This window comes from Oryzias latipes, chromosome 12 (assembly GCF_053564925.1).
Source record: "Oryzias latipes strain Hd-rR chromosome 12, Olatipes_Hd-rR_3.1".
NCBI lineage: Eukaryota > Metazoa > Chordata > Actinopteri > Beloniformes > Adrianichthyidae > Oryzias > Oryzias latipes.
Genome location: NC_136248.1, coordinates 1566950 through 1593517, shown reverse-complemented (window position 1 = coordinate 1593517; position 26568 = coordinate 1566950). Strand labels below are relative to the sequence as shown.

Sequence of the window (26568 nt, the reverse complement as noted above, 5' to 3'; positions counted from 1 at the left end):
TTAGCTAATGAACAGTTTTTCTTTGATCCGCGGGCAATGCTGCTTTTTCCTGAAGTGCACAGAGGAACATTGAGCCGCCTCTGATCAGAAAAAATGCTGTTAAACCCTTAGTTTTGCTTCAACTACATTAAGAGCCAACATTCATTTAGGCTTGAAGGCATCTGGAGTCAGATGATTATCCATCCATCCATCCATCCATCCATCCATCCATCCATTTTCAAAACCCGCCTTATTCCAGGTCAGAATCCCAGGGATTGTGGGCGACGGCACGGTCCATTCGGGACAGTCCTCCAATGACTTTACACCAGAAATATGAGGCTCATTGATAGGATTTTTGTTGTTTTTTAGAATCTCCCTTACGTTCCAAATGTCCAGTCAAACCAGACTAAGAGCAGCACCAAAACCTCAGATGTCTCTGCAGACTCTGGAGATCTTTGACAAGTGTTACACGGTTTTAGTTTAAAAAGCCAATGTTTCCAGAAATGTCGCCAATGGTCTGCCTTATATACAGAGGTCATTCATTATTGGTTTGGACGAACACGTTCATGTTCTTCCAGTCATTCTAGACAAAATGAGTCTCTCAGTATTTGCCCTGGACTGCATGAGGGACTGAACACAGGCCAGAGCTGCCAAAAAGCATTCTAATAGTCTGTGAAATTACAAAGAAACGTCCACAGCTCATTGAGGAAAAACAAGGTGTCGTTTTTAGAATTCAGGAATTAGGACGTTCAAACACAGTTTACCGTCATTTTCAGTCACCCTGTACAAGCAATTCCAACAGCCATCCATGGATTTTTCTGCTTTTTATTTTAACTCAAACTTTATTTATTTGTATAGTGCCTTTCATATCAGTTGACAACACAAAGTGCTTTACATAAAAGCCAATAAAATACCCATAGAACATAAAAATTAATTAAAGCAGAAAACACAGGACAATCACACAAAATTGGCACCCCTCCCTCACCAGATTCCTCCCTCCACCCACCAAGTTATCCCAATATAATCCTGAACAGAAACGAGGAACTGCAGCTTCACCCTTGGTTATCTTATGGGGTCCAGATGACCCGATCCTTCCATTGACGTGTTCTCCCTACCATGACAAAGGTGGATAAAGGTGGAAAGATTTCATGTAATCCATGGACACCAGTGAAGATCACAAATCATTGAAGAAAAAAGGCTGTCTAGTGGGTCTAGATGACCCAACTCCCAATGTTAAAGTGCCTAGAATAGCAAAGGGTTACAGAAACAGTCTGGCTCGGTTCTGCTGTGAGGAAACGATATCATGGGGATCCATTTATTCCTAGGACCAGCCCGATCACGGGGGTCACTGCCACAGCGCCCACCCAACACAGCAGCTCAGGGCCCAGTCCATGGCTATTAGACCACAGAGCAGGACCCCAGCCGGCCCAATGACAACGAGCACCGCAGCAACAGCACCCCCTGCAGGCGGAGCCGGTAGTGCCCCAGAACAATGGATCACAGAGGAAACACTGGAGTATATAAATAATAATAAAATTAAAATAAAAGATATAACAATAATTGTAATAAAAAATAAAATAAGTAAATAACTTTTTAAAAAGACATTAAAAATTATTAAAACATAACCTTATATAACATGAGTGTAATAATAGTCTAAAACAGGTAGTAAATTAATAATAATAATAATAATAATAATAATAATAATAATAATAATAATAATAATAGTCCTTATATAAGTAAAAATTTTATTAAGTAGGGACTAGATAAATCAATAGATAGATGAAAAAATAATTAAGCTATTACAAATGTCATGTAAAAACACTGAGACGTGGGCCGAACCTACAATCCTATGATCAGAGGTCAATTGCTCTGCACCACGCCCCCCCCAGAAATAAAGCTTTACCTACTCTACGAGCCCCCCTCACAGATCACACACACACACAAGAGTTTCTGAAGTAACAGGACACACTTTCTATTTACTTGAAGGAGTTGAAACGCATTTAGAGTCTTTTGTGATTCCTGGAGTTGCTTCTCGGCGAGCAGCCGCATTCACTCGATAACTACTGTAAATGTCCAGACACACAATGTGATTTTGCTTGTACACACCCGTTTCCCCTGGCCTGCCCTTCCTGAGTGATGATGAAGGGGCAGATGCGAAGGTGTTTCATCACAAAAAGAATCGATGTTGGAAGTGACAACACACACCGATATAGAAGCACACACACACAAACCCACACAGAGCATGGTGACACATTTAAATCTAGGTGGTGAGGTACAAACCTCCAACCAGATCAATAGTTGTGCAAGCACCCACCCACCACACACTCACTCACACACACACAGTCTATAGATGATTTTTCCATTTATGCTGCTCAATAGAAGCAGAAACATCAGCACTGCCAGAGGAGAAAAGATGAATGTGCGCTTTCCCTCCATCTCTGCCTTTCTTCTTTTCAGATGATTTTATGCAGAAAGAAAGGCCTAAAATGTGTTTTTCAACACAAAAACACTGACCTGATGAAGGAAACCCCAAGCAGGCCTTTCTGGGTAAAAGATGCCAACAAATGAACTAAGCCAGGAGAAGCATGAAAAACATGAATACCTTTTTATGAGCAGAAACTGTTTACTCCAATATCGACACCATGAGCTGTGATTTCCCTGTTTTCAGTTTCACGTTTGCACAGATGTTTCTTGTGTTGATCAGCAGCAAGTGGGCTTCTTTTTTCCAGCTTTCCAGCTTTGTTGCAGTTTCACTCAGGATTCACGACCCTCTAGGGTTTTCCGTTCCTTTTGAATCGTCATTTTCCCGGCTGGAACAAGACGTGCTGGCCACAATTCTTAGATTGGACCTTTAAAATGATAGCTTTACCATTATGCCCTTTTTGCAACCCAAAAGTCCAAACCCATCAGCCACAGCACAGCATTGCAGGGCATCGCATGAGCTGCGGTAAACAGGACTCTTTAAAGTCCGTGTGATCGCCCCGGATAGTCCGCTCGGGACGCAGCACTGAAGGCTGCAACTTCAAAAGTGAATTCTATTCAGCCGCTCTGCAAAGACTAAACAGTAAATAGGCTGCCACTGATATGTTAGAGATTTAGCAAACGTGTGTCAGTGTTAGCTTTGGTCCTTCAGACATGTACCAAACTTTTAAAAGTTATGTAGACCCAATGCAAGGCAGCTACAAACTGCAACTTTTCCACACAGAGGCAATTAAATCCCTGTGACGTCAAAAGCAAAGCATCAAAATGTAGAAACACTGAAAATAAATCAAGAATAAATAAATTAAGTGAAGAAAGAGTGCTGGTGATGCAGCAGATCAAACAAAACCACCGAAAATTGCAAATGTTTATCCACTATAATCCATATAATAGTCAGTAATCTGAATGTTTCCTGTAGTGTTTAAGTCCCATTAGTTGTCACGCACCTAAATGTCGTTCTCTGCTCCCTGGTGGAGCCGCGCTCAGGAGCCATGTGGTGGTTTAACCCCCCCGATCCTACCCCTTAATGCCGGGTGTCAGGCAGGGGGGCACTGGGTCCCATTTTTAGAGTCTTTTGTGGGACTCTGCCGTGGATTTGAACTAACAACCTTCCAGTCTCAGGGCAGACACTCTACTACAAGGCCGCTGAGCTGTTCCGTGTGTTTTGCAGTGTTAGCAACATTTTCAATCAACATGAAAAGAAAAAGCGTCTCTGCTGCTGAAAAGCCTGAAACAGTTCAATGTGTGATCATCGTCCTATAAAGAGATCTGTGGCTGATTCAGAGACACACAGGTTGGTGCAGATGAAGACAGAGTGATGAAGAACTCTGACAGACAAATACATCGCATTAAGAGAGCAGCTGCTGAAATCCCATCACAAAGCAGAAAGCACAGATTTGAAGCTGCTGCTTTGTCTGGAGTCCCACCAACATCACGGTGTAGGATCCTCCAGAGGCCTGCAGTTCTCCGTAGACCCTCTATGGACCCCTAAACGACCCTCACAGGCAGAAACGGCTGCAGTGGGACCAGACACACATGAAGACTCCGTTTCAAACAGTCTGGTTCACTGATGACAGCCGTGTAACCCTGGACGGTCCAGATGGAGGGAGTGCTGGGAGGTTGGATGGCCACCATGTCCCAACAAGGCTGCAACATTAGTAAGGAGGTGGCTGAGTCATGGTTTGGGCCCCAATCATGGGGAGAGAGCTGGTCGGCCCCTTTAGCATCCCTGAAGGTGAATGGCCTCTGAAAAGTAGGCGGAGCTTCTGACTGACCACTTTCTTCTGTGGTACAAAAAGAAGAACCGAGCCTTAATCTTCATGCATGACGATGCAGCATCTCATGCCGGACGGAGTATCTACTCATCATTGGCTGCTATGGGCTTCAAAGGTGATAAACTGATGGGGTGGCCCCCATCCTCCCCTGACCCCCCACCCTATTAAGAACCTCTGGAGCATGTTCAAGAGAAATATAATGTATGTAGGCCTGTAGGCAAATGGAATATGACCTAATGCAGCAAATTCAACAAATGACAATTCTCAGTTCTGTTATGCGTAATAATGTGAAACAGTGATTTAGAAGGTTTTAATGTCATCTTTAGGTTTGTTCAATAGCATTTAATAAATACTCTCATGGTTAGTGACTTGAAAATGATGCTGACTGTCATTTGCATTTAGGATTGAGAAAAATCATGGAAAAATAGCATTTGCATAATAATTTGGAATATAATTAAAGGAAAAAAGAAAATGATGGTTGTGTTGGTGAGAAACACACAGGCAGCCATAAAGCAGAGACCATAATAAGAGACAGAACAAAGTAGCAAAGTGGGTGAAGCATTAAGAGGATTCCTATGATGACAGGAGGTCAGAATATGCAGTCTGCTGTGAGCAAGAATAATGAAGACTGGAAATGTGGAGATTAAGTTTTGCAGAAGAAACTTGAAATGCTCTCAGCAATAACTGTGCATATTTGCATATGTAAGCTTAGAAGCAGGAACCATCCGGCACAAGCCAGACATTTCATGTTTACCTCCACCTGCCTCACGCTCAAACACCTATTTGGTCCTCGCATGATAGAAGAAGAAAGGCTGCCATCACTATGGCAACAAACCCCTCCTTTGTATGGACCACATCCTGCACACAGTGACGGTAAAGTGTTGATTTGTGTGTAGAGAGGTAACGGAGGAAAGCCTTTCTGTGTGTGGGAGATAAAGTGTGCGTGTGCGTTTGTGTGTGATGGGTTTGCTAAGGTCAGACGCACACTGTGGAATACAAATCTGTCATGGCTGACACTCCCCCCCATCTTACTCCACCTCTCCCTCGCCCGCCCTGCCCTTCGCTTGACCCCTCCCATCTCTCCCTCTCCTTTACTTCCACTCTCCTCCGTCTGTCCATCCATGTCCTACCTTCCTCTTCTCGCTCAGCTTTGATAAAATCATGCAAGCTGATTGAATTTTATCTCTATTGCCTCAGTCCCTTATTTCTCTCCTCTTTTCCCTCCTTTCCTCTTTTATACTTTACTTTTGCTTTTTTTCTCTCTCCACTCTTTCTCTAGCCTTTTCCCTAATCTATTCTTTTGCCTCATTGGATTTTTTCCCCCCGTATCCTTAATCTATCCTGCCTCTCCCAGAACCACAGACCCACAACGTCTGATTGGATTTTTTAGCTTCTCCTTTTTTGCACTCCTTTCACACTCTCTCTCTTTTTCTGCTGTCGTCCTGATCATCTCTTCATCTCCTTTTCCCACAGAAGCCAGGAAATTATCTGTCATGGCATGCTTCTCTGCTTTTCTGTATCGTGTTGCTTTAACCATCATTTGAGAGTTTAAAAAAAACAAAAAAAAACTGGAAAAATCCCATTATCTGAATCTTGAAATGAAAAAAAAGTGTTGAATAGTATCAGAATGTAAATCACCTTCCTTGCAGAAAGATTTATTTATTTTCCTTCCAAACTTTATTTGGCATATTTTTCATCCACAGAATTCACTTACAGTGTCGTTGAACTGATATTTATAGATGTGGACCAAAAATATGTATTTATATATAAACAAATAGAAAGTAAGGTATCACTAAAAGGTGAAACAGAAAATAGAAAAACTGACCTTCCCTCCCAACACACCTCCTAACTCAGATGAAGGAAGACTAAAGGTAAATGTTTCCACATATTCCGTTTTGGTTGTGTTGGTTTTACCGTATGTCACTAACCTTCCTGCAGTGTTTCCTTGCGGAACACCGTCCTGCATGTTTTCCGGTTCTCCTGCTTTTGCACAGCGTATTCAGCTCATCATCAGCTTCTGCAGAAGCCTGACAGTGGCAGTCATGGACAGACGGCGTGTTTGAGCAGGGATGGATTGAACAAATACAGGACAGTGGTCCTCCAGGACCAGGGTCAGGAAACACCGCCTTAGAAGGTGCAGAACTATCGGTAGCTGTCCAGTTTGCTGCAAATCTGCCTCTGCAAATCAACTGTAAAGGAGAAATCTACCTGTGTGGGGCTTTTCAAGGAGCACTTCACCGTCGCCGCGCTTTTCACACCCACACACACTGATGGCGGCAGAGTTTTCATGCAAAGCGCTTCTTGGTTACTGTGGTTTCAATTAAACTCCTGCAATTATTTCAACTGTGTCGAGCTAATTAGCCAACCTAAAAACCGTCTAAAGTCCCGTCATCACAAAACGGTCTAGAGCAGATGAATACTGCTGTGGCTAAGCAACACTGGAACCAATAAAGTAATGAAGGAAACTATTTCCAAAAGGGACTTAAATAAATATTCATTTGGGGAAAGCGTGTTTTTAAGTCAAATTAATCGTTCATTTTAGCAGCAGAAAAAGAAAAAAAATATTAATGACAGTGTTAAAAAAGGAAAGCAAAAAGGAAGCAAAGCAAAAGCACACTTCTAACTACCACACGTGAACTTCCTGTCAACAGCATGAGTGTCGCAGACGTCCTGCAGATCCAAACGTTATGCACACATCTGTAGTTGGGCGTTCAAATCCCTGTGCTTGTTGCTACACACCTGAGAGCGTGAAATGTGTTCAACAGATTTACTGGAGTCCCATCCGTGTTAAGTAAGCATGTAATGGTTAATGCAGAGTGTCAAGCATGGCGGCATTGGGTCCCAGGCTAAACATTTCGGATCATAAAGCAGTCCATTTAACCACCAACTTTTATTTTGAAAGTTCCACAGTCTCCCCTCTTTGTCATTCACTGCAGAAGCAGAGCGAACGCAGTGACTGACAAACCCACCAAAAGGCTTTTTCTAGTCAGTTGTTTGATTCCATTGGAAACTACCCCGTCTTTGCGTTTATTCACAAACTTTACAAAACCTTTGCAGAAAAAGAAGAGAATTTCGAATCAAACAACACAACCTGATGGCTGCCATTGATTTAGCCAATGAATGACTGCAACTGTAATCAACTAAACTTCAATCCATTCAAAAATAGGACTTTTTTTAAATTGGAAGATAAAGAAACTTTTATGGAGTCAAATCAGGATCAGCTTAGAGTGAAGGAAAAGGCAGATTGTAAATTTGAAAAAGATAAAAAAAGAAAATTTGAAAACAGTTTGAACTCAAAAGAACACCATTGAAAATCTGAAATATATATTTATTAGATAAGATTCATGTTTTCATTCTTTAATTCTGGACTTTCTTTACTATGAAGGTTTGAGCTTTAAGAGTTTAAACTAGAGAGAAAAGTGTGAAAATGTGAGGCGTCCTCTCTGACTGATGGGAAACATGTCCCTGTAGCCAATGAGATCCAAGCCCCGCCCCCACGTAAAATTAAGATCAGCTCAGCTGCGAAAACCCTTCAAAAAAGTTTGAAAATACAAATAAACATTTCTTTTATTTAGTAAACTTCTTTGGTTTAATTTATTGTTTTTATTCAAGTTTCAAATTTACAATTTTAGTTGAAAAAACTTTACAATAATTCCTTCGAGTTTCCAATGTTGTACCTTTGACTTAAAAACTGGTTTCAAGTTTGGATTCAGTTTTTCCAAATTTACAATCTGGTTCTTGCTTCTCTTTAGGCTGATCCTGATTTGACCCCATCACTCAAGTGGGACTCAAGATATATTTAGGATTTTGTTGCATCTTTGCTTTTTTCATTTCTACCTTTATAAATGTGCAGAACCACACGATGAGTCAGCATTTTAAAAACCCTCTTTGTGTTTCGTCCAGACCTGCACACAGGTCAGAGCGGACAACGCCCGGCTGAGTTTGCAGGTGGAAAGCTTCATGAAAGGTAGATAAAAACCATCCATGTATGATGGTCGACACGGGTTCTCGATTAACGAAACCGCCCGATGTCAGTAAAGTTGGAGCTTTGGTGAAATGTTTTCCAACACAGGAAACCGAGATGTTTAGACTTTTGTAGAAGTCACGACAAAATCCCAAAGAACTTTGTGTTTCCTGTCAGAACCGAGCCTGTGTCAGAAGATGTTCATTCAATAAAAAAACAAAAAGAAACAAAAAAAAGATGTTCATTCAATAAAGTTCATAGCGATTGTATTATTAACTGACTTCTTAGGTTCTTCTCTTATCGGGACGGGTTGTGTTTTTCTCATGTCAGGTGTGTGAAAAACAACAAAAAAACACACACAGAAGAGGACGCCTCTGATCACAGAAGAACCTCGGAAGTCAGAAGACATTCATTTTCAAGGGTAACAAGGTGGTGTGCCGACAGTCACACACACACTTCACGTGCTCACACTCTGTGCTGTGATTTCTCGTGGGAATGTCTGATTGGCCGCGGTTAGCCTCCTGGGATGTGCGGTTCCCGTGGCGATAGTAACCAAGCGATTCCACCAACCAACCATCTGACCCTCTAAATGTGAGTGCTGCTGGCTCGGGGAGCAGCAACACGCTGAACGGCAATCAAAGCAGAGACCAAAACTAAGACGTAAACTCTCATTTTTATTTATTCTGTTTTATGTTTTAAAAGTTTCAGTTTTTATTATAAATGTAGTTTTGTGTTTCCTCCTAGCAAGGACTCCCTTGAAAAAGATATTCCTAATCCTAATGGGACATTTCCTGGGTATATAAAGGTTAAATAAAAATAAAAAAGACCTCCATGAGGGTGCACACACAGCTGATAACACTCAAACACAGACGGGTTCTTGGTAAACTTCCCGTCTTTTGACCTTCTTAATTCTACAGTTTGGTCGAGCTTCAGCTAACGATGAGGTCAGGAAGTGCAGCAGCAGTTCTCCAGAACTTTGACGTCAGCTTAGTGGACATGTTCACTAGAAGAGGCCTTTCTTTCCCTACCAGCAGTCAGCAGGGGGGTAAACAGGTAGCAGGTGGGGGCGAACAATACCACTGGGCCCTCTGCAGTGGATTTGTATTCACCACTTATGCTCTGTAATGTTCACCAAAACCACACTCCAACAGAAAAAATCAGGAAATCACTCTAAAGGATTTTTAAATTTGTACAACGGCGCAGACGAAGTATTTGTCTCTGAAAAACAACAACAGACCTGTTCACTTCTTTAAGAAGGTCTTCTGTCCTCCACCTGTATTAATGTCACCTGTTTGAACTGCTTATCCACACCTTTAAACAGTCAGACCTCTCTACCACGACCAACGAGCTGTCTGAGGACACCAGGGACAAGACTGTAGACCTGACCAGACTAGAATGAACCAACCGACAAACAGAAGCAGCTTTCAGAGAGAGGATCAGAGCAAATTCCAACAAATCTTTTCCAAATAGGCTACAGGTTTTACAATTTAAAAAATGAAAACATGTGAACACATGAGTGACAGAAAAACAGAAGAAGAAATCCACTCTGTCCAAACAACTAAGATACATAAACAGAACTTATTTGCCGCTTTTTTGTTTTAATTTGGGGTTTTTTCGGCGGCGTCACATGACTATCTGAGGACTGGCATGTGTAAGGCTGTAAAAGCACACAGGCAGGCTACTGTCACGGCATCATCTGTGTCCCACAGGGTTATCCAGACTTTAACGTCACATCAACACAATTTCCCAGAGGAAATACCCCGGGGCTCACTTTCTTTACAGCTTTTTCATTTACATCCACAAAACACCCACAAACTCCCACACAGAGCCACAGCCGTGGGCGCTTGGAAGTGCGTTGTGCTGACTCAGGCATTCAATAGAAAAGCTTAGTGTGTGTGTGTGTGTGTGTGTGTGTGTCTGTTTCTACCATGAAGTAGCTACTGCTGTCACCCCACACGCCTACAGGATTTTAACCCAAACACAATCAACAGTACAACAAACAACCGCTCTGCCAAAGTCAGCTCGCTTGGTGTTCTGTCAGCTGTGACTTTAATCTGATTACTGAGAAACAGAAAAAAGCAGATCAAGTATCCAGCTCCCCTTAAAGTGAACAAAAGCTTTACAACAAGAGGCCCGCTAAGCAGAAAACACCGACAACCTCGCTGATGGAAACAAGCGCCGTGGATGGAAACTGGACTGCTAAAAATCCGGACTGCAGTTAGCAAAAACGGCTGTTCTACATGCAATTACTGCTGTATGCAAAACAAGTGAGACATACAGAGAAGTTAGTTTAAGTAAAGAAATGTACTCTCCCCTCGACATTCAACTCTAAATCTGTTCCATAAACGTAATGGCTGCAGTACGATGCTCTCTCTTCCACGTTCCAGATGACAAGCGTGCAGCAGCGTTCTGCACCAGCTGGAGACGGGACAAGGATGAGTGAGAGACACCAAAGTACAGAGAGTTACAGTAATCCAGCCGAGAAGTAACAAAGACGTGGATTACTGCCCCAAAGTGCTTTCTTGATAAAAATGATTTGACTTCAGCCAGCTGCCTTAACTGAAAGAAGCTGGATCTCACCACTGAACTGATCTGCTTGTCCCAATTAAATTCATTGTCCATCTTCACTCCCAAGTTTGTGACAGTAGATTTAACCAATTGAGTGACAGAGACTGACACTAATCTGAATTTTGAGTCACCCAAAAGTTAAGAATTTCTTGTTTGTGAAACAATTCCTGTAATAAATCTTCACAAAATGCTTCACATCTTTCATTTCAAGCACGGCTCCGATAAACAGACAACTTTGCTGTAGTGAGTTTAATCAATTTCAACTTTAATCTCAACATTTTGACTTTTTTTTCCTGTAAGTAAAGAACAAAAAAACAATAATATTCTCCAGATTTTTTTCTCACCTGACCCTAACACTCTGTTCTACAGCAGAGATATTTTAGATAAAAGAAAAAGCAGCAGATTGTCTTTTTACCTGACAGTCCAATCACTGGAGATTAAAACAATAGAGTATTTTTTAGACAGATTATAAATGGAATGAGTAGATTATGTGTGCAAGTGGCTGTCAAAGGTTTGGCAATAATAATAACATGTATGAATATCAAAACAGAGACAAGAGATTATCCAACCAGAACGATCCGTCTGAGGCAAGTTGGTAATCGAGTCGACTTCTACCGTTTTAAAATCATTTCAAAATGAAATGGATCATCTTGAAGAAAAATCCATGGAAAACTTCACCTGCACTGTTCAGTATCAGGTACTTATCTGAGTCACACTGGTTGAAGTTTTGGCTAAAGATGTCCCGCATTGATCTTCGTCCAGTGAATCGGATCGTTCATAGTGAACCAATGTCAACCATGAATCGGACCGTCAACCACAAATTGTGTTATGAATCATTGTTAGAATGAATTGTTACAGCCCAACAGAATGAAGGTGGCAGTTTGATTGTCATTGTGGAGTGTATACATGTTTGTGTGCATCCATACCTGGCTCTCGGAGCAACAGCTGAGCCATAGCCTGCGAGCTACCAGCAGAGTTCTCAGCAACGCACTGATAAAATCCTTCATCAGACTTCACCAAACCCAAAATCTGCAGGTTGCTGCCGTCCTGAAAGACAACAGACTACCGTCAACAACGCATCTGAAATGTAGGTCAGCCTTTGGCTGTGCAGGCTTCTGACAAAAGCAGGAACATCGAGAAAAAAAACAACTGTTCTCATTCAAGCGCTTAATATACCACAAGAAAACAAGTAGACTAAAACAGTGCTAATGAGATTTAGCAGATGACTAGACAGCGGGAAGATCTTCCCTTCTCTGCTGGTCGTAGTGCAGCACTCATTACTGCAACCAGCCTTCAGTAATTGTTTTATAAATTCACTTACGAAATATTTTCATCATCTCTGTCAGCTGGAAATGAAACCCACTTATTAAACGGTTTGATCCAAAAGATTAGTCTTTGTGTGCAACACTGAAGCTTTACCAAAAGACTCACAGTGAAAAAGAGCAAAGACGCTGTTTGTGAGAAAAGTGTGAAAATGTGGCAGTACACACCTCACGGGAGACAATCTTCTAATTAATTTAGACATTGGTGTTGAAAGTTTGAGTCACCTCAAATAGAATTAACTAAGTTACAGTAATCACTTACAAATCGGTAATAAAGTGAAATATATTTATTTGCAAAAAAACTCTTCTTTGAGGCAACATTATTAAACCCTGACCTAACACTGCTTAAGGAAGGGTTTTTTTTTTTTCTTGGTAAAGTACAAGATATATATTTCTATAGTGTATGACCCACCACTATTTGAAAGTAGTCACTTGGGATTACTTCTTCCCCGTTCTTCATCCAGCGGATAGTCGGCAGGGGATTTCCTGTGACGGCACATTCCAGCTCGATGTCGGTGGACTCGGAGGCGTAGGTGTTGGTCGGATAGTTCAGGAACTGCGGAGGAACTGGAAAAACACAGACAATGGTATTAAAGTCAGCCTGAGATTTGCTTGAACACTGAAAGTCCAGTTAATTAGGCAGCAAGCTAATTGGTACAATCCCAAAGTTATTGTTGAAGAACTAAATGTGTTGGAGCTCATTAGCTTCAGTCGATCCTCAGCCAGTCAACTCTTCAAACTGCAGTTTTTCAGGGTTAGTCTTGTTTTGAACCCAACAGGCAGACAAATTAGCTAACGTTCATTTTCAGCATCAAGCTACAGAGCTTGGTTTACTCCTGGGAATGACAAAAACAAAAACTCTGCATTCTGGACTGCTTACTACGGAAAGTAAACCAAAGACCCGCTCCGATCATCTTCCCAGTGGTCTTTTCATTATGATGATGCCGTTTTTGGTCTAAACGCTTACTCTGTTATACATCAAAATAATCAGCGTGGAGAACAAAACAATTTCATTAAAGTTTATTGTGAGTTTTATTTTAAAATGTCCTGGAATTTCAGTTTCAGGTCCTTTTAATTCTGTTTCAGACATTTTTCCTTTAGTGTTTTCATCTTGAAAGGGGTGTGGTCTAACCGTCAAAGACTATTTAATAGATTCTACAGTTTATCTACAAATCTGTGTCAAATCACATTTTCTCTCTCCTCTACAGCTTCATGTGTTCGTTGGTTTAGGCAAAGAACACGTAAACCAACGTAGAACATGAACCATGTGTGATTATTGTGCTGGTTGTATGCAGTTTTTTGGTGATTCGTGCATCAATTTCTTAATTTGAACATGTTATGTGCGCCGTGTACGTGAAATAAAATTTATAATGAAAAGTCTGTTAGACAAACGTGGAACGGTCGTGGAAAGACACAAACTTGTCTATACATCTATCAAAAATCACAGCTCACATTCAAATACCCGTAAAGACCCGCCGGCCGAAACCTTCGACGGACATCTGAGCACATGGATGAACAACCAACACAAGAAACACTCATGAGTTTTGTATGTCACACGTGAATCACAAGTTTCATACGTGGTAATTGTAAGTGGTGGTTGTACGACACGACCTTTGGTTTCAACTTTGTGTTTTTCAATAAACATTGTTTTCTTTAAATAACAAACATTAAAGGTCCAACTATCTTGGAGTTTCATAATTATTTTGACATTATTTTATTTTCTACTGCAATTATAGGCAATAAATAAAACCTTTCACATGCCGTTGTGTCATAAAAGGAAGGGAATTACCTAATGAACCAGAACTGGCATTTTTTTTTAAATGTTCCGAGAAGACTTTTGGTGCAGTAAAAGACTGTTTGCTCAGACGTTAGTCATTTAGTCACATGGCCTACAAAATTCTCACAACTGGATCAGAATCCAGTTTAGAACCTAATTAGTCCCAACAGTTTAAGCTGCTGAGATGCAAATCCCAGTGGCAGGGGAGCGACTCCAACTACTGTTGGGTCACATTGAGTTGTAACGGGCATGGCAGGAAGCTAAAGCTGCCATGTTCCAGCTCTGTAGCGGTCTGTGAACATGCAGCGGTGCTCGTGACTGCGAGAGCAGAGATGAGGCAGAAGACATTTTTAGCCTCAGCAGAGACGAGGATGAAGCCTGAAGGGACCTGTGCTGCACCCAGAGCTATAATGCTGCTGTCAGCTTTCCAACAGAATCAGAATTCCCCTCGTCAGCAAACGCACACGCAAACACACAAACACACACATGAGAAGCCCAGTGAGTGTCCGCATGCTCTCATGCATGATGTCACTGCAGCCAAGAACACAGACAAACAAATAACTGTTGCCTGTTTTTTTACAAAAAGAAAGGATAGCTTTGTATTAGGACAGAAGATGAAAGAAAATGACTTTTAAACTTTTTAGGTAGTGGAGGAAACAGGGAGACTAGATTTTAGTAAAAGAAAAAGCGTCGTCCTACAACTGCTATCAATATATCATTATGTAGAGGTGTAACTTTATCACTGCAGTATCGCTCTAATTAAGAGCCAATGATTTCCTTTTAAGTACAAACAGCAACTGCATTCTGAGACAAACAACACGGCCTATAACTCGAATTCCAGGAATTGCTCATGAGACACTGAAAGGAGGAGACACAGGAGAGCGACTCCACAGCAATCAACTCCTTTTTTCAAGACCTGCACAGAGAAAAGCACAGAGCAGTTCTGCTGTTGTCCACTAAAAGCAGCTTCAGAAAAAATGAAGTGAGTGATGACAAACACGAACAAACACGGCTTTAGAGGAGTCAAGAACCATAATCAGCCCTGTAGATGTCTGCTTTGTTCTGCAACAGGAGATGGGAAACGTTCTGAAGGAGAAACTCAGAACCTTTTGAGAAACACTAAACTCACATGAAGCTGGTTACAGGACAAGAAGCAAAAACACAAAGTGGGACAAGAGAAAGGCTTTGGGCTGGGTTAGGGTTAACATGACATCAACCTAACCCATGTTAACCCTAACTAACCCTTTCCAGAAAACCCATTACTTATGAGGAAACAGCCATTTCTGTGTCTTTAATTTTTCACGTATCATAAGTATGTGAAAGAGAAGTAAGACACATGCAGAATGTAAGGGACCTGCAGCTCATCCCAAACGATGCTGATGTTTTAAATAGATCACAGAAACATGATTTAGAGCCAGTGTTTGCAATAAGCGGTTTAAATGCTGGCATTTCTTAAAACCATGTATGAAACGCTGTTAAATTTTTACCTAACTACTGTTTTTTTTTCTGTCCAACAGCTGAGCAAACAGATGAGAGCTGAAGGCCCCTTGTGTTGGACATATTTATATTTTATATTTCATATATATTCTATATATTTTACTTTAACAACAGGGGTTATGAGTCTTCTGACAAACCAGAGGTATGTCTGAATAAACCCCTTTTGTAATCGAGGCCAAACTTTATTAATTTAATCATATTTGTAACATTTTTGTTTTGGACCGGACGGAAAACTCCTTTATGATTGCAGAATATGTTTCTCTAAAGTTCATCTGGGCTTTCTTTTATAATTAGTTTTAGAGAGCTGCTTTTCATTAGCACACCAGAAGAGAGACGTGGATGTCTCAGTGACCAAAACAAAGACTTGGATGGTTACAGGTCACATAGGTCATGCTGAGGGTTCTTATGAGTCATCATAGGTCCTTTGTCCTCAGCTGCAGTGAGAGGCCTGATTAGTCCCTTCAGGGGTCAATGACCTGGCTTGTCCTAGTTGGGTTTTAGGAGACAGGTCCTCGCATGTGAGACCGCCATTTCTGTTGAGCAAGCATGCATCCCTTTTCACAGAAATAGATTTCTTAACTCGTAACCCTGGAGGGTTGATCAGAACTTTTTGCTAGAGCTGTTTGGTTCTTTCAGTTGTAGTGTTCACTGCAGATTTTTTACAATATTGCCCCCACACGCACACAATGATCATGCTTTTGTTACAGTGATGTAAAACCAGTTATTGTTGTTTAGGGGACACATCGTTGGTTTATATTTCAGTCAAAATTACTTATGAAAAAAACCCTTCTCTAGAAATACTACTCGACATACATTGTTGGGAGAAATGAGTTCAAAATGTTCCCACCAAGGGGACAACCTCCTCTGCTTAGCTAGCTTTATTCTCTCTGCACTTCCAAACCTCCAAACTTTCTCCTAACTCTTACTGACCACATGGCTGTCAAAACCACTTCCTGAATCAGTCACATGGTACGGCCGAGCAGTGAAGTTTCGGACGTCGTCCTTTTCAGCTCCTCCCTTGAGCCTTGATCAAAACAGGTGGACACGGGCCGAAATCTGTAAGAGGCAAGTCTGTGGCAGCGTGAACTTTGAAGGTCGTAGACAAACCGGTGAGGCCACAAGGCAAAATGTTCATGCAGATTTTTCTACAGGCATGCTGGGATCGACAGGTTGTAGTGAACACTTCAGCCACACGTACGGGTAAGTAAGGAAGTAGTATGTGAGACGCAGGCGTGTCAGACAGACGTTTCTTTTTTTCCACCCCCCCAGATCATGGACACTGGTGCAAGGAGCCCGTTAATGATGCTCAGGTGAAAGTCCCTGGAATGCAGCCAGACTGTTAGAAATGAGGACATTAGGCAGAGTGTAGTCTGTGTGGTCAAACAGAGATCGTATGGGCACTTATGCATCACGTGCACACTCTCTGTGTGCATCATCTGTAGGTGATAAGTAATGAGGCAGTGCGCCCACCGTACGACTGACTTGGGTGCTGCGTAAAGGACAACCGTATGACAGCAGCACCTGTATGTCTTAAGTGTGTAACTTCCATCATCCTTACAAATATTTCACATTTACCACAACAATGGTACATTCCATTTTTCATGATGAACATGATGCTGAAATCGTTAAGTAATCTGGCTGCGGCGCTCAAATAGTGATGCTGCCAGACCGCCACGCCTGCCACTCAAATCGCGCCGCAGGACCTCAGATGGCGTCTGTACAATGACTTCCCCGCCTCTGCTGCGCTAATGGCGTTGAATGTGAACGCAGCCTTAGACCACGTGTGCAAAGGGTTAGCTCAGGTTTGAGCCCAGGTTCTAAATGTTTGGTCAGACAGACTGGACGTTTGTGGATGAGACATCTGAACTCTTCAGCACTTTCTGCTGATTGCTTCAGAGTGGAAGTGCCTTTCAAATGAATTTTGAGCCATTTTGTTGTTAGGAGAATTCCTTCAGAATTTAATGATTGTTTGGATACTTGTTTTATTTTTTCCTGAAAATATCAGAACAAACGCAGTTTCTGGTTTTATTCTACCTTTTTTGTGTTTTCTGGAAGTCTTTCTTCCACTTTTCTGTGACGCAAACAACAAAATGACTTTATTAATATTCCACTTCCCTCTCAGATCGGCCGACAGCGGGCATTTATATGGTAATGAAATCCAGCCACAACCAGCTGACCTCAACCAGACACAACAAGTCTGACTTCACTGCGTCTGGGTTTGCATGGCTTATCACTGAGAACCGATTGTTTCTAACTTTGCTTCAAACAATGGGAGTCAGTGGCGTAAAAGAGAAAGGAACTACCATCTCACACTCTCTCCCACACACAGCCGCACACACAAAACAGTATCAGTGATGCTGGGGCTCTGTAGCTGCACCTAATAACTTCTACTCTGTATTCAAATGGAAATCAGCTCCATCATTCATTTCCATGAACATCTGCTGTGTGTGTGTGCATGTGTTTGTGAACCTGTGTGCCGTGATAGTGTTCAGTGAAGGACAGTCACACACAGACACAGCTTCAGAGGAACACACACACACTCACCCAGACTGTGCAGTAAAGTCATTTTGTGTGAAAACACACTTCATTGCAGGCTTTTTAAATTTGCACTTAACCACTGGCAAAAACTATTAGTCATTAAGTGTATCCCCAAAGACCACATTCATGTGCACACACCCCTCATTGTGCACACGGGCAACCCAGATGTACACACACACATGCACGCATGCACACACCTTATCATTCACTAAGTGAACATAATGTCTGAAAGAATAAATGGGTTGTAAAGCCCCTATCATTCAAGAGTGAAGGACTAACATTACCCGTTGACCATTACAGGCTTTAACTCAATCGGATGTGAATGTGTCCCATAACAATTTAGACTGATGTATTTGAATGCTTCAAGAAGGAAAACATGAGTTTTTAGACCTTGTAGGAGCTCTTGATGTAATGGGCAGCATTAAAGTCCTCCTCCAAATAATAAACGAATGATTCAATTGGGTCTCTAGTTGAAACTGGCCTTGAAGGTCAGTGGAATTTCATTTTGAACCCTGACATTCAGCCTTAGACTCTTTTTGCAGAGAGAACTGGTCATATTTGTCCCCGAGTCTTTCCTATCTACTAGACTGCTAGGCCGGCATCAAAGTGTGGGTAAATGACAATCATTTGCTCCTGAACCCTAATAGGACAGACACATTCATTTTTGCCCCTGATGATAAAATACCCTCCATCAAAAGACACCTGGGTTCACTGAGCTCCTCTGTCCAGTCCAGTCTCAGGAATCTTAGTGTCTGGTTTGACAAATCTGTGTCGGTAGACTCTCACTCAAAGCTCCTTGACAAAAACTGTTTTTATCACTTGAGGAACGTGGCTAAACTGAAGCCTATTTCACCCCAGTCTGACCTTGAGCTGATCATCCAGGCTTTTAACAATTCTGGTTTAGACTACTGCAATTCTCTTTTTACCTGTTTTAGTCTCTAACCCTTGTCCTATCCTAGGGACTTTTCCATTGGGAGTGAGGTCATCTGGACCCCACAAAACAGTGTGCTGAACCTTTTTCTCCAATGGTGTAAACTTATATAGCGCTCTTCTACCTTTACAGTCACACACACATTCACATACTGGGACCAACCTCCCACCAGAGGCAAGGTGGGGTTCAGTGTCTAGGGAGAACACGCCAATGGTCGTCTTGACCCCATAGGACAGCACAAGGGTTACATGTCTCCAATTGGTCCGAAACTCTGCAGCAAGTCTTTTCAATAGGCGCACTCACGCCACCCGTCTGCTTTTATCTCTACATTGGCTTCCTTTTACATTTATAATAGATTTTAAGATTTTGATTTTAGTTTTTAGAGCCTTGCACGGAAAAGCCCCAAACTATATTTCTAACCTTTTAACTCCCTGCACGTTCATTGAAGTCCACTGAAAAGAATCTTTTATGAGTTCCAAAAACTCGTTTTAGAAGTATGGGAGACCTCGCCTTCCAGGCAGTCGCTCCCCGACTCTGGAATGACCCCCCCCCTGTCTCTGCGCCAGATCGAGTGTTTGAAAACTCAAGTTCAGACGTTTTTATTTAGGAAACTTTTACCTGTGTTCATTTTTTATTCTATTTTTTTCGTTTGTTTACTTCTATGCCTGAGTGTATTTTTTGGGGGTCTTACCCGCTTTAGACTCCTGGTGCCATTCTGTGTTCTCTTATTTTATATTGTGTTAACATCGTGAAGCACTTTGTGAGTCGTTCTCTGTGAAAAGTGATCTTTAAATTACTTACTTACTAACTGAGTACTATATTTGGTTAGATAATTAAATGACTTACCTAGGAAAGCCACTGATTCAAGGAAGGGTTTAGTTTTACAGCTACTGATTTACCAAATGTATTTATAAATACACTCATTTTTTTGCATGTCTCACATCCGTTTGCTTCCACCACTCATTGCGAGTGTCTCCAGCACCTCTACCTTTGCCCGTTTCTTTTAGTATATTATTCATGGAATATGTTAGTCTGTATGTTATTGGATTATTATTGATGTTAAAGTGGGATCATTTCAATAGTTCCTGCAAACTCAACTGAGCTTTTGTGGTTCCTTGAATTCCCGTATTTTAGTTTCACTTTGAGACAGTAGTTGTGCTTCCATCACACATGCGTGAAACTTTATCAAAATTCTGGAAATGTAGAAAAACAGAATTTCACAACGACAGTGTTTCCATTAAATCCTAATTATGTGAAAAAACACAAACGGACTAAAGCGATTTTTGGGAATTGTCGTGTTTCCATTAGGCACATTTGTTTTCACAAATCTAATTTTAGCAATTTTATAGTCAATGGAAATGCAGCTCATGATGTATTTTTACAGAGCATCTCTAATTTTGTAACATGCTTGAACACATTAGTGGAGATGTGACAGACCTATTCAACACCTGAGCATGTGCACTGGGTCACAGTTGCCGGAGAACACACATTGTTGACAGGCACATTTCCGGCACTGCACACCAGTTGCTCAGTTTATCAGGTGTATGCAACTAATCTCCACTCCAATGTTTAGCTGCTGAACCAAAAACCAGACACTGTCAGAGAAACACTTTGCGTCTTTTTCAGTGTAATCTCTGCACAGGAAACAATAAACAAGATCTGCTGATCTTTTGGCGAAATTACAAGACAGATACATTGGAAAGGTAATCAGTCCATACTGCCTTACAATGATTTCAAAGCAAAACGCGGTTTTATTTTTCAGAAATGAATGAAAACCAAATGATTTGAATCCCTACCAGAGTTAAGTAGTCAATGCTTATTTGTCCTGTCCAGAATATTATAGATTGGGGATGTGGTAAAGTAAATTGTCAATAGGAATGTTTGATTACTAAACACAAAGCGTGTAACCCTGTAACAATTGAAATTGTTTGCACTTGTTTCTATTCAAATGAGTAGATTTTGCTTCACCTCATTTCTACTCAGGCCTGTGTGGGAGACATTCATCAATGTGGACCAACAGGGATGGTCCCACTTATTCTATTCAACCATGGAAACTCCCATGATGCAGAGGGAACACAATGAACGTACTTGGTGTAGACGTGTAATAACAAGAGGCACATACTGTATGTTACCTTTTCAAATAATTGGCTTTTTGATCCGCTCTGATGGGCTTTGTACCTGTGAGGACTGGTGGTGCTTATGCAGAAACAAGCAGCTCAGTGCAGTTTAATTCTGTGTTTGTCATGTGTTCTAGACTTGAAAGAGGAACAATGTTTGAACATCTGAAGGTCACCCACAACTTTTTTATCCGTTATGGATTCTTCCATTACTGGGTCAACCTTTTGGATTATAAGATTATGAAACTGAGACTATGAAGGAACTTCCTTCCATGTACGTTGAGGACTGTAGTTGTGGTCTGTATCTCTTCCTTTGGCCATCTTATTATTCCTGCAGGGTATCTGATAACTGGCAGTGCGTAGCTGTTTATTGCCCGGGTCTTGTTCTTGCCATTGAGCTGGCTTCTCAGGACTTGCCTTACTCGTTGGAGGTATTTAGCTGTTGCAGCTTTCCTTGTTGCCATTTGCTTGTGGAATTCCAAGGTACTTGTAACTGTCCTCAATGTCTGCTATTGTTCCTTCTGGGAGTGAGACCCCTCCTGTGTGGACTACCTTGCCTCTCTTTGTCACCATCCGGTTATTTCTCTAGTTATTTCTCGAGCCCCAATGACATCCCAGTGTCAGTACTGTAGACATTGGAGCAGTCGGGGCAGTAACCCCCAAGATGGAGGAGTGGCCACAGCAGATCCCTGGAAAGACCTCAGACCTTTTAGTCCAGAAAAGAACAGGAACAGCTAGAACACTGCAGGACCCTCAAGCTTCCAGGCCTCTGGTAGAGGAACCCAGCTTGGAGGAGAAACCACCCGTGGAAGGGTGAGAGGGGTGTTTATTTTATATATTTAAATATGTTACATAAGTTGAATTAAAAAAAAAAACAAATATTTGGAACAGCCAGAGATGTCATGGACCTTAGGTGTAACCTCAAACATAACTTTCATGTTAATTTGTGACTATGATTGAAATCCAAATGTAAATGGAGTAAAACAGTAATTGTGCAGCGTTTGTTCCCTTGACAATAACAAACACATCCAATGTCTAATCCTTGAAAAGCACCAAAGTACTGAGTTAGAGCGGACGTAGACACCTACAGCCTCCTTTAAGCCTCAGTTCCTGCAGGCAGTAGTCTGTATGCAGCTTGGTTTCACTCAGCGTGCACACTTCCACTAATAGCCCCCGTACAGCGGCGCATTCAGCTCTGCTTGACCTTCTTTGGAGATGTCACCATAACCACCAGTCTCCCAGGATAATCTGTGCTGTTTGGCGTCCATAGCTTGATTTGTAGTTCTGCAGCCAGCACTGGTTCTTTTACATTGGTGAGCAATTATCTTAACAAAAGGGAATTAAAAACAAATTAATTGTCATGCAAACCAATTGTCTGTTGTTCAACAGACTTAAATGTCTGCAGTGTTTCTTTTTCAGAAAATATAATTAATAACTTTTTAAGGTTGTTTTACAAAATTGTGAGGTTAGGAAAAAGGTAAATCTAGCTCCTGCCTACAGTTTGTCAGTGTAGCAATGGTTAAATGGACACTCTGGGCTGCTTGTGGACTGTGCTGTGGTGCTTCAGTGGGACTCTGATTGATTTCAGCCATTTTTCATCAAAGCTGCAGCTTTCTGTTCGTGCCACTCCACAACGGCAGTAAAAATGTGTTTGGTGGGAATGGGGGATTAGCGGCCAGGATAAACCACAGAAGGCCTGTTCAAAGACTCAGCACGCTCTAAGTAAAACTTTAGTTCCACCTTTTAAGGTGATTATTTTTTTTATATGAATCTACAATGATTTAGTAAGAGCTTTAGGTCCACTTCTCTGATCCTCTTCTGACCTGATGTCAAATGAACAAAGCAAAATCTTTCTGCACTCAATAATGGATGCTTCCCTTAAATCACAAAGAGAGCAACGTAAAAACTAACTGCAGAGAACACAAGAAAAAAACTGTAGTTTAAAACCAGGGAATGACTGTTCCAAAGAGAAAAAACACTTTATCATGTCAGTTTTACAGATATTACAACTCTGAGTCGGGTGTCAATGGTTCGATCTCAGTGATTCTATTGTCAGTATATTCTTACTTTTCAGAAGTTTATGTTCATGTTTCTTCTGTTTTTTGTGTTATTGCTGTTTTCTTAATCATTAATATTTAATGAGAAGACTTTGTTTTCCTTGATCAACACTGATCACTGTAGCACCATCATCAATTCTGAGATTTAAGCACCAAACCACCAGCATAAAGGACTTTAGACAGATCACAGGCACCGATTTCCTGTTTCTATAAACTCTGTTGTCTTGTTTTCCTTTTGAAAATGTCGTTTTTCAAAGCAGTAAAATAAAGAGGGACAAAGAACTGCTCTGATCTGGTAATTTCCATGAAGTCTTTGAACCAAAAAATGTTTTGTCCATGCGTTCTTGTCCATTTTTCTCTGCGTCTTCACTTAGTCAACTTGTAAAGCAGGATTCTGCCAAAGGCCTTTGTCCTAAACAGGTCCTGCATCTCATCTACAGTTTCTAACAGAACGTTGACGGACCTGCAGAGAAACATCTAAGGGAAACCGAGGGCTAATGTGATGCAGCTTCTGCTTGACTTTTATGCTTTGGGCAGCAGAATCAGTGTGCCAGGCAACATCTGACATAATCCCATCAAGCTATGCTAGCAGCGTATCTCATCCTCACACATTGTGTGCTCCTCTGAGCTTTTCTACCACCAGTGTCACCAGGGCTCCTGTTTCTTTGATGCCCCGGTTTTCAGTGCTGGATCAGAACCAGTGCAGAAGTGTTCGCACAACATTTGATGTCATTTATTTCTTTTCATGCCCGTCACTTAGGGATGCCACAATTGTCGGTTTAAAACCAAACCGTAGGTTACACCGTTGAACCGATTCATAGGGAAAGTGAATCATTGCATCCCTAGACTGTATACCAAAAATCGAGGTTTTTACCATTAACAGTAAATCAGAACTGGACTGAGTGACCCCTCCCCCTGGTGTTCCAAACAGGAAGTACCGCTGGTCCAAAAAAAAGCCAAAATCCCATACATACAGAAATAAACAGCTGTTACTCAGTCATTCTGTTGGTCAGACTAACAATTATTGGTCTGATAGCTTTCTTAACATTTTTTTGCTAATCCTCTTTTTTCATAATATTTTTTCAGTAGTTAAAGTTATTCTGGTTATAAACTGACCAATCAGATATTCAATAAAAGCAGGTGGTCTCGCGCCAAACTTTCAAAGCGTTTGATTGACGGATTCTCCTAAGCCCGCTTTCAGTGAAATGGGTGTGGCCTTCTAACATGCTGACTCCTGAGAGTGGTTGCCATAGAAATGTGGACGGACCAATGAGGACGTCTGGTTTCAACATGGCGACGGAGGTATCATGGAAAAATGGCGACTGAACTGACTTTACTTGGTTGGAACTGGAAGCAAGACATTTTCTCTGGATGGATGGATGGATGGATGGATGGATGGATGGATGGATGGATGGATGGATGGATGGATTTCTTTTCAGTGGTTTTGAATAACTTTATTACGATGCATACGGTTTGTCAGAATGTTGTTGATGTCTTTTCTACATTTTTACATAAAGGTAAACATTCTACTATTTTATTAACTACATAACACACAACAACACACAACAGTACACAGTTCTGCACAAATGCAAGCTGGGTTTCTTTCTGTAGACTCCTAATAGGATATTTTAAAATCAGGTTTCAGGGAGGAGAGCTTCGGGTTTCTAAAATGTGAAGCAGGTTCCCATGTCACCTGCCTTTTGCCAAAGTCAAAGGAAAAACATCAAATTAAAAAATCAAAACAAACTTGTAGAGATCAATTCAGTTTATGTGAAATTATTTCTGTGTAAACAAATTGAAGAGACAACTTCTGGAAGAAGGGTCGGCTGTGCTTTTTTGGATTCCTTCTTCTTACAGCAGAGCGATGGACGTCCAGCTGGTTTCCACTGCAGCCCTTTAATGGGCAACAGCAGAGGTCATCATGACAGGATGACATAGTGGATATTTATAAAGTATAATTAGCTCAGCATGTTTCTCACAATAGAGCAGGCCTGACCCAATTCCTGTCAGATCAGAGCAGCCCCCCTGCTGTGAGGGGCCGCCAAGCCAGAGACACGAAGGGCCAACATCAGCTACCCTCCCATTAGGAGCTGTCTGTCTCACAGAACAGGTGAAGGCAGCATGATGGTAAGTGTGTCAGACAAACAAGTAGGACAGGAGGGCCAGAACACTGACAGACTGTGACATCGCGGTGAAAAGAACACCAGCTCAGAGAAAACGTGCAGAGCAAGGCCAGAGGTCAGATCAGCTGCTGAGTTCACGTACAAACTACAGCCTGAGGCAGAGCAGTTCAGAGGTCATCTCGCTCTGAGACCACCCTGCAAGAGGAAAGCCTGACACAGAGGATCAAAGGACACCTTCAACAAAGTGTGAAAGTCGCATCGTTAGATTGGAAATGGTAAAGCGAAGTAATAAAAACCATCTGTCAGCAGAACAGTCTCATCACGTTTCCTGCTTTTCAGCTTCTTACGTCTGTCTCAACTAAATCCTGCCAGTCTCATTCTTTTGGATGTCATGAGATTACTTTTCTGACTTTGTTTTTCCTTTGCACATCCAAGACTGCCAGTCCAATCAAACTCCTCTGTGCAGCTAAGTAGAAGTGATTTCCTCTGGACAAGATGAGCATCAAATCTTTCATGTACATCCAACCAAAGAACAACTTCCAGGCTTCAGGATTGAGCATGTTAGTCCACCTAAAGCTCAAGCCTTAGCTTGGTGATCTGATTGTGTCGCAGTGCTGGATTACAAAAGCCAACAAACAAAAGAAAGGTCAGATCTGTTGAATTCATCAACCTCTGTTATGAATTAAATCATGAATGAGGAGCAGCTGTCTTCTGGATTAACGGAGATGGATTAAACTTTTTCTGTGCATGACCTTAACTCTTTCATCTGCAGCTGCTGAATAAAGGAATGCAGCGCATGCACACTGAAACATGCAACGGAAAAAAGTTTGTCTATAGGGTCTATAATTCTAAGGAAATCTTAAAATGTCTAAAATATAGAATCATGTGTGCCCTTTGTGGTCAACCTTCTCATTTTAGGATCATTTCCCTGAATAGACAGAGCTATACTTCATGGTTCTTCAGAGATAATTCTCTACATTTGCATAAAAAACTTTCCAGTGTCACACTCCTCCCACTCTTTGTCTGCTGTTAGGATGAACAAATGACCTACGTGATGCAAACGTCCCACTTAATGTAGTTCAGGGCAAATCAGGCAGCAGTGTGAATGCAATGTTCTTTGATTTCAGAACAGTTTTGTCTTCTGTGCTGCGTGAAAAATCACAGACATGCAGGGAAGTGATTTTACAGCCTGGAAGATCAATCCCATCCTGAATCAGAGAATTAAAGGTATAGAATCACCTCAGACAATTGCTTAACTCTTGCTTTCATCCTGTACTTAGAAATATCTACAACTCAGTCTTGAAATCAGCATAAAAACTCAGATGACTGTGGCTAAAATAGTCTGGTAGATCATCTCAGATTGAAATTGAAAATAGAGGATTTCTGACTCATCTGTATTTTAATGTATTCTAAGTCGTGCATCATTGTTGTCTGTGAGGTCC

The 26568-nt window shown here is 41.4% G+C and overlaps 1 protein-coding gene across 4 annotated transcripts in view; it reads right to left on the bottom strand.

Moving 5' to 3' along the window:
* The window catches only part of dcc (DCC netrin 1 receptor), a 277076-nt gene that overhangs the window by 112356 nt on the left and 138152 nt on the right, over positions 1-26568 (bottom strand). For all 4 annotated transcript variants that reach the window (XM_078955556.1, XM_078955557.1, XM_011482137.4 and 1 more), the window contains exons 6-7: positions 12499-12653; positions 11691-11811 (exon numbers count right to left, since the gene is read on the bottom strand). In XM_078955556.1, coding sequence (XP_078811682.1) covers positions 11691-11811; positions 12499-12653 — 276 coding nt within the window. The remainder of the gene's footprint in view (positions 1-11690; positions 11812-12498; positions 12654-26568) is intronic.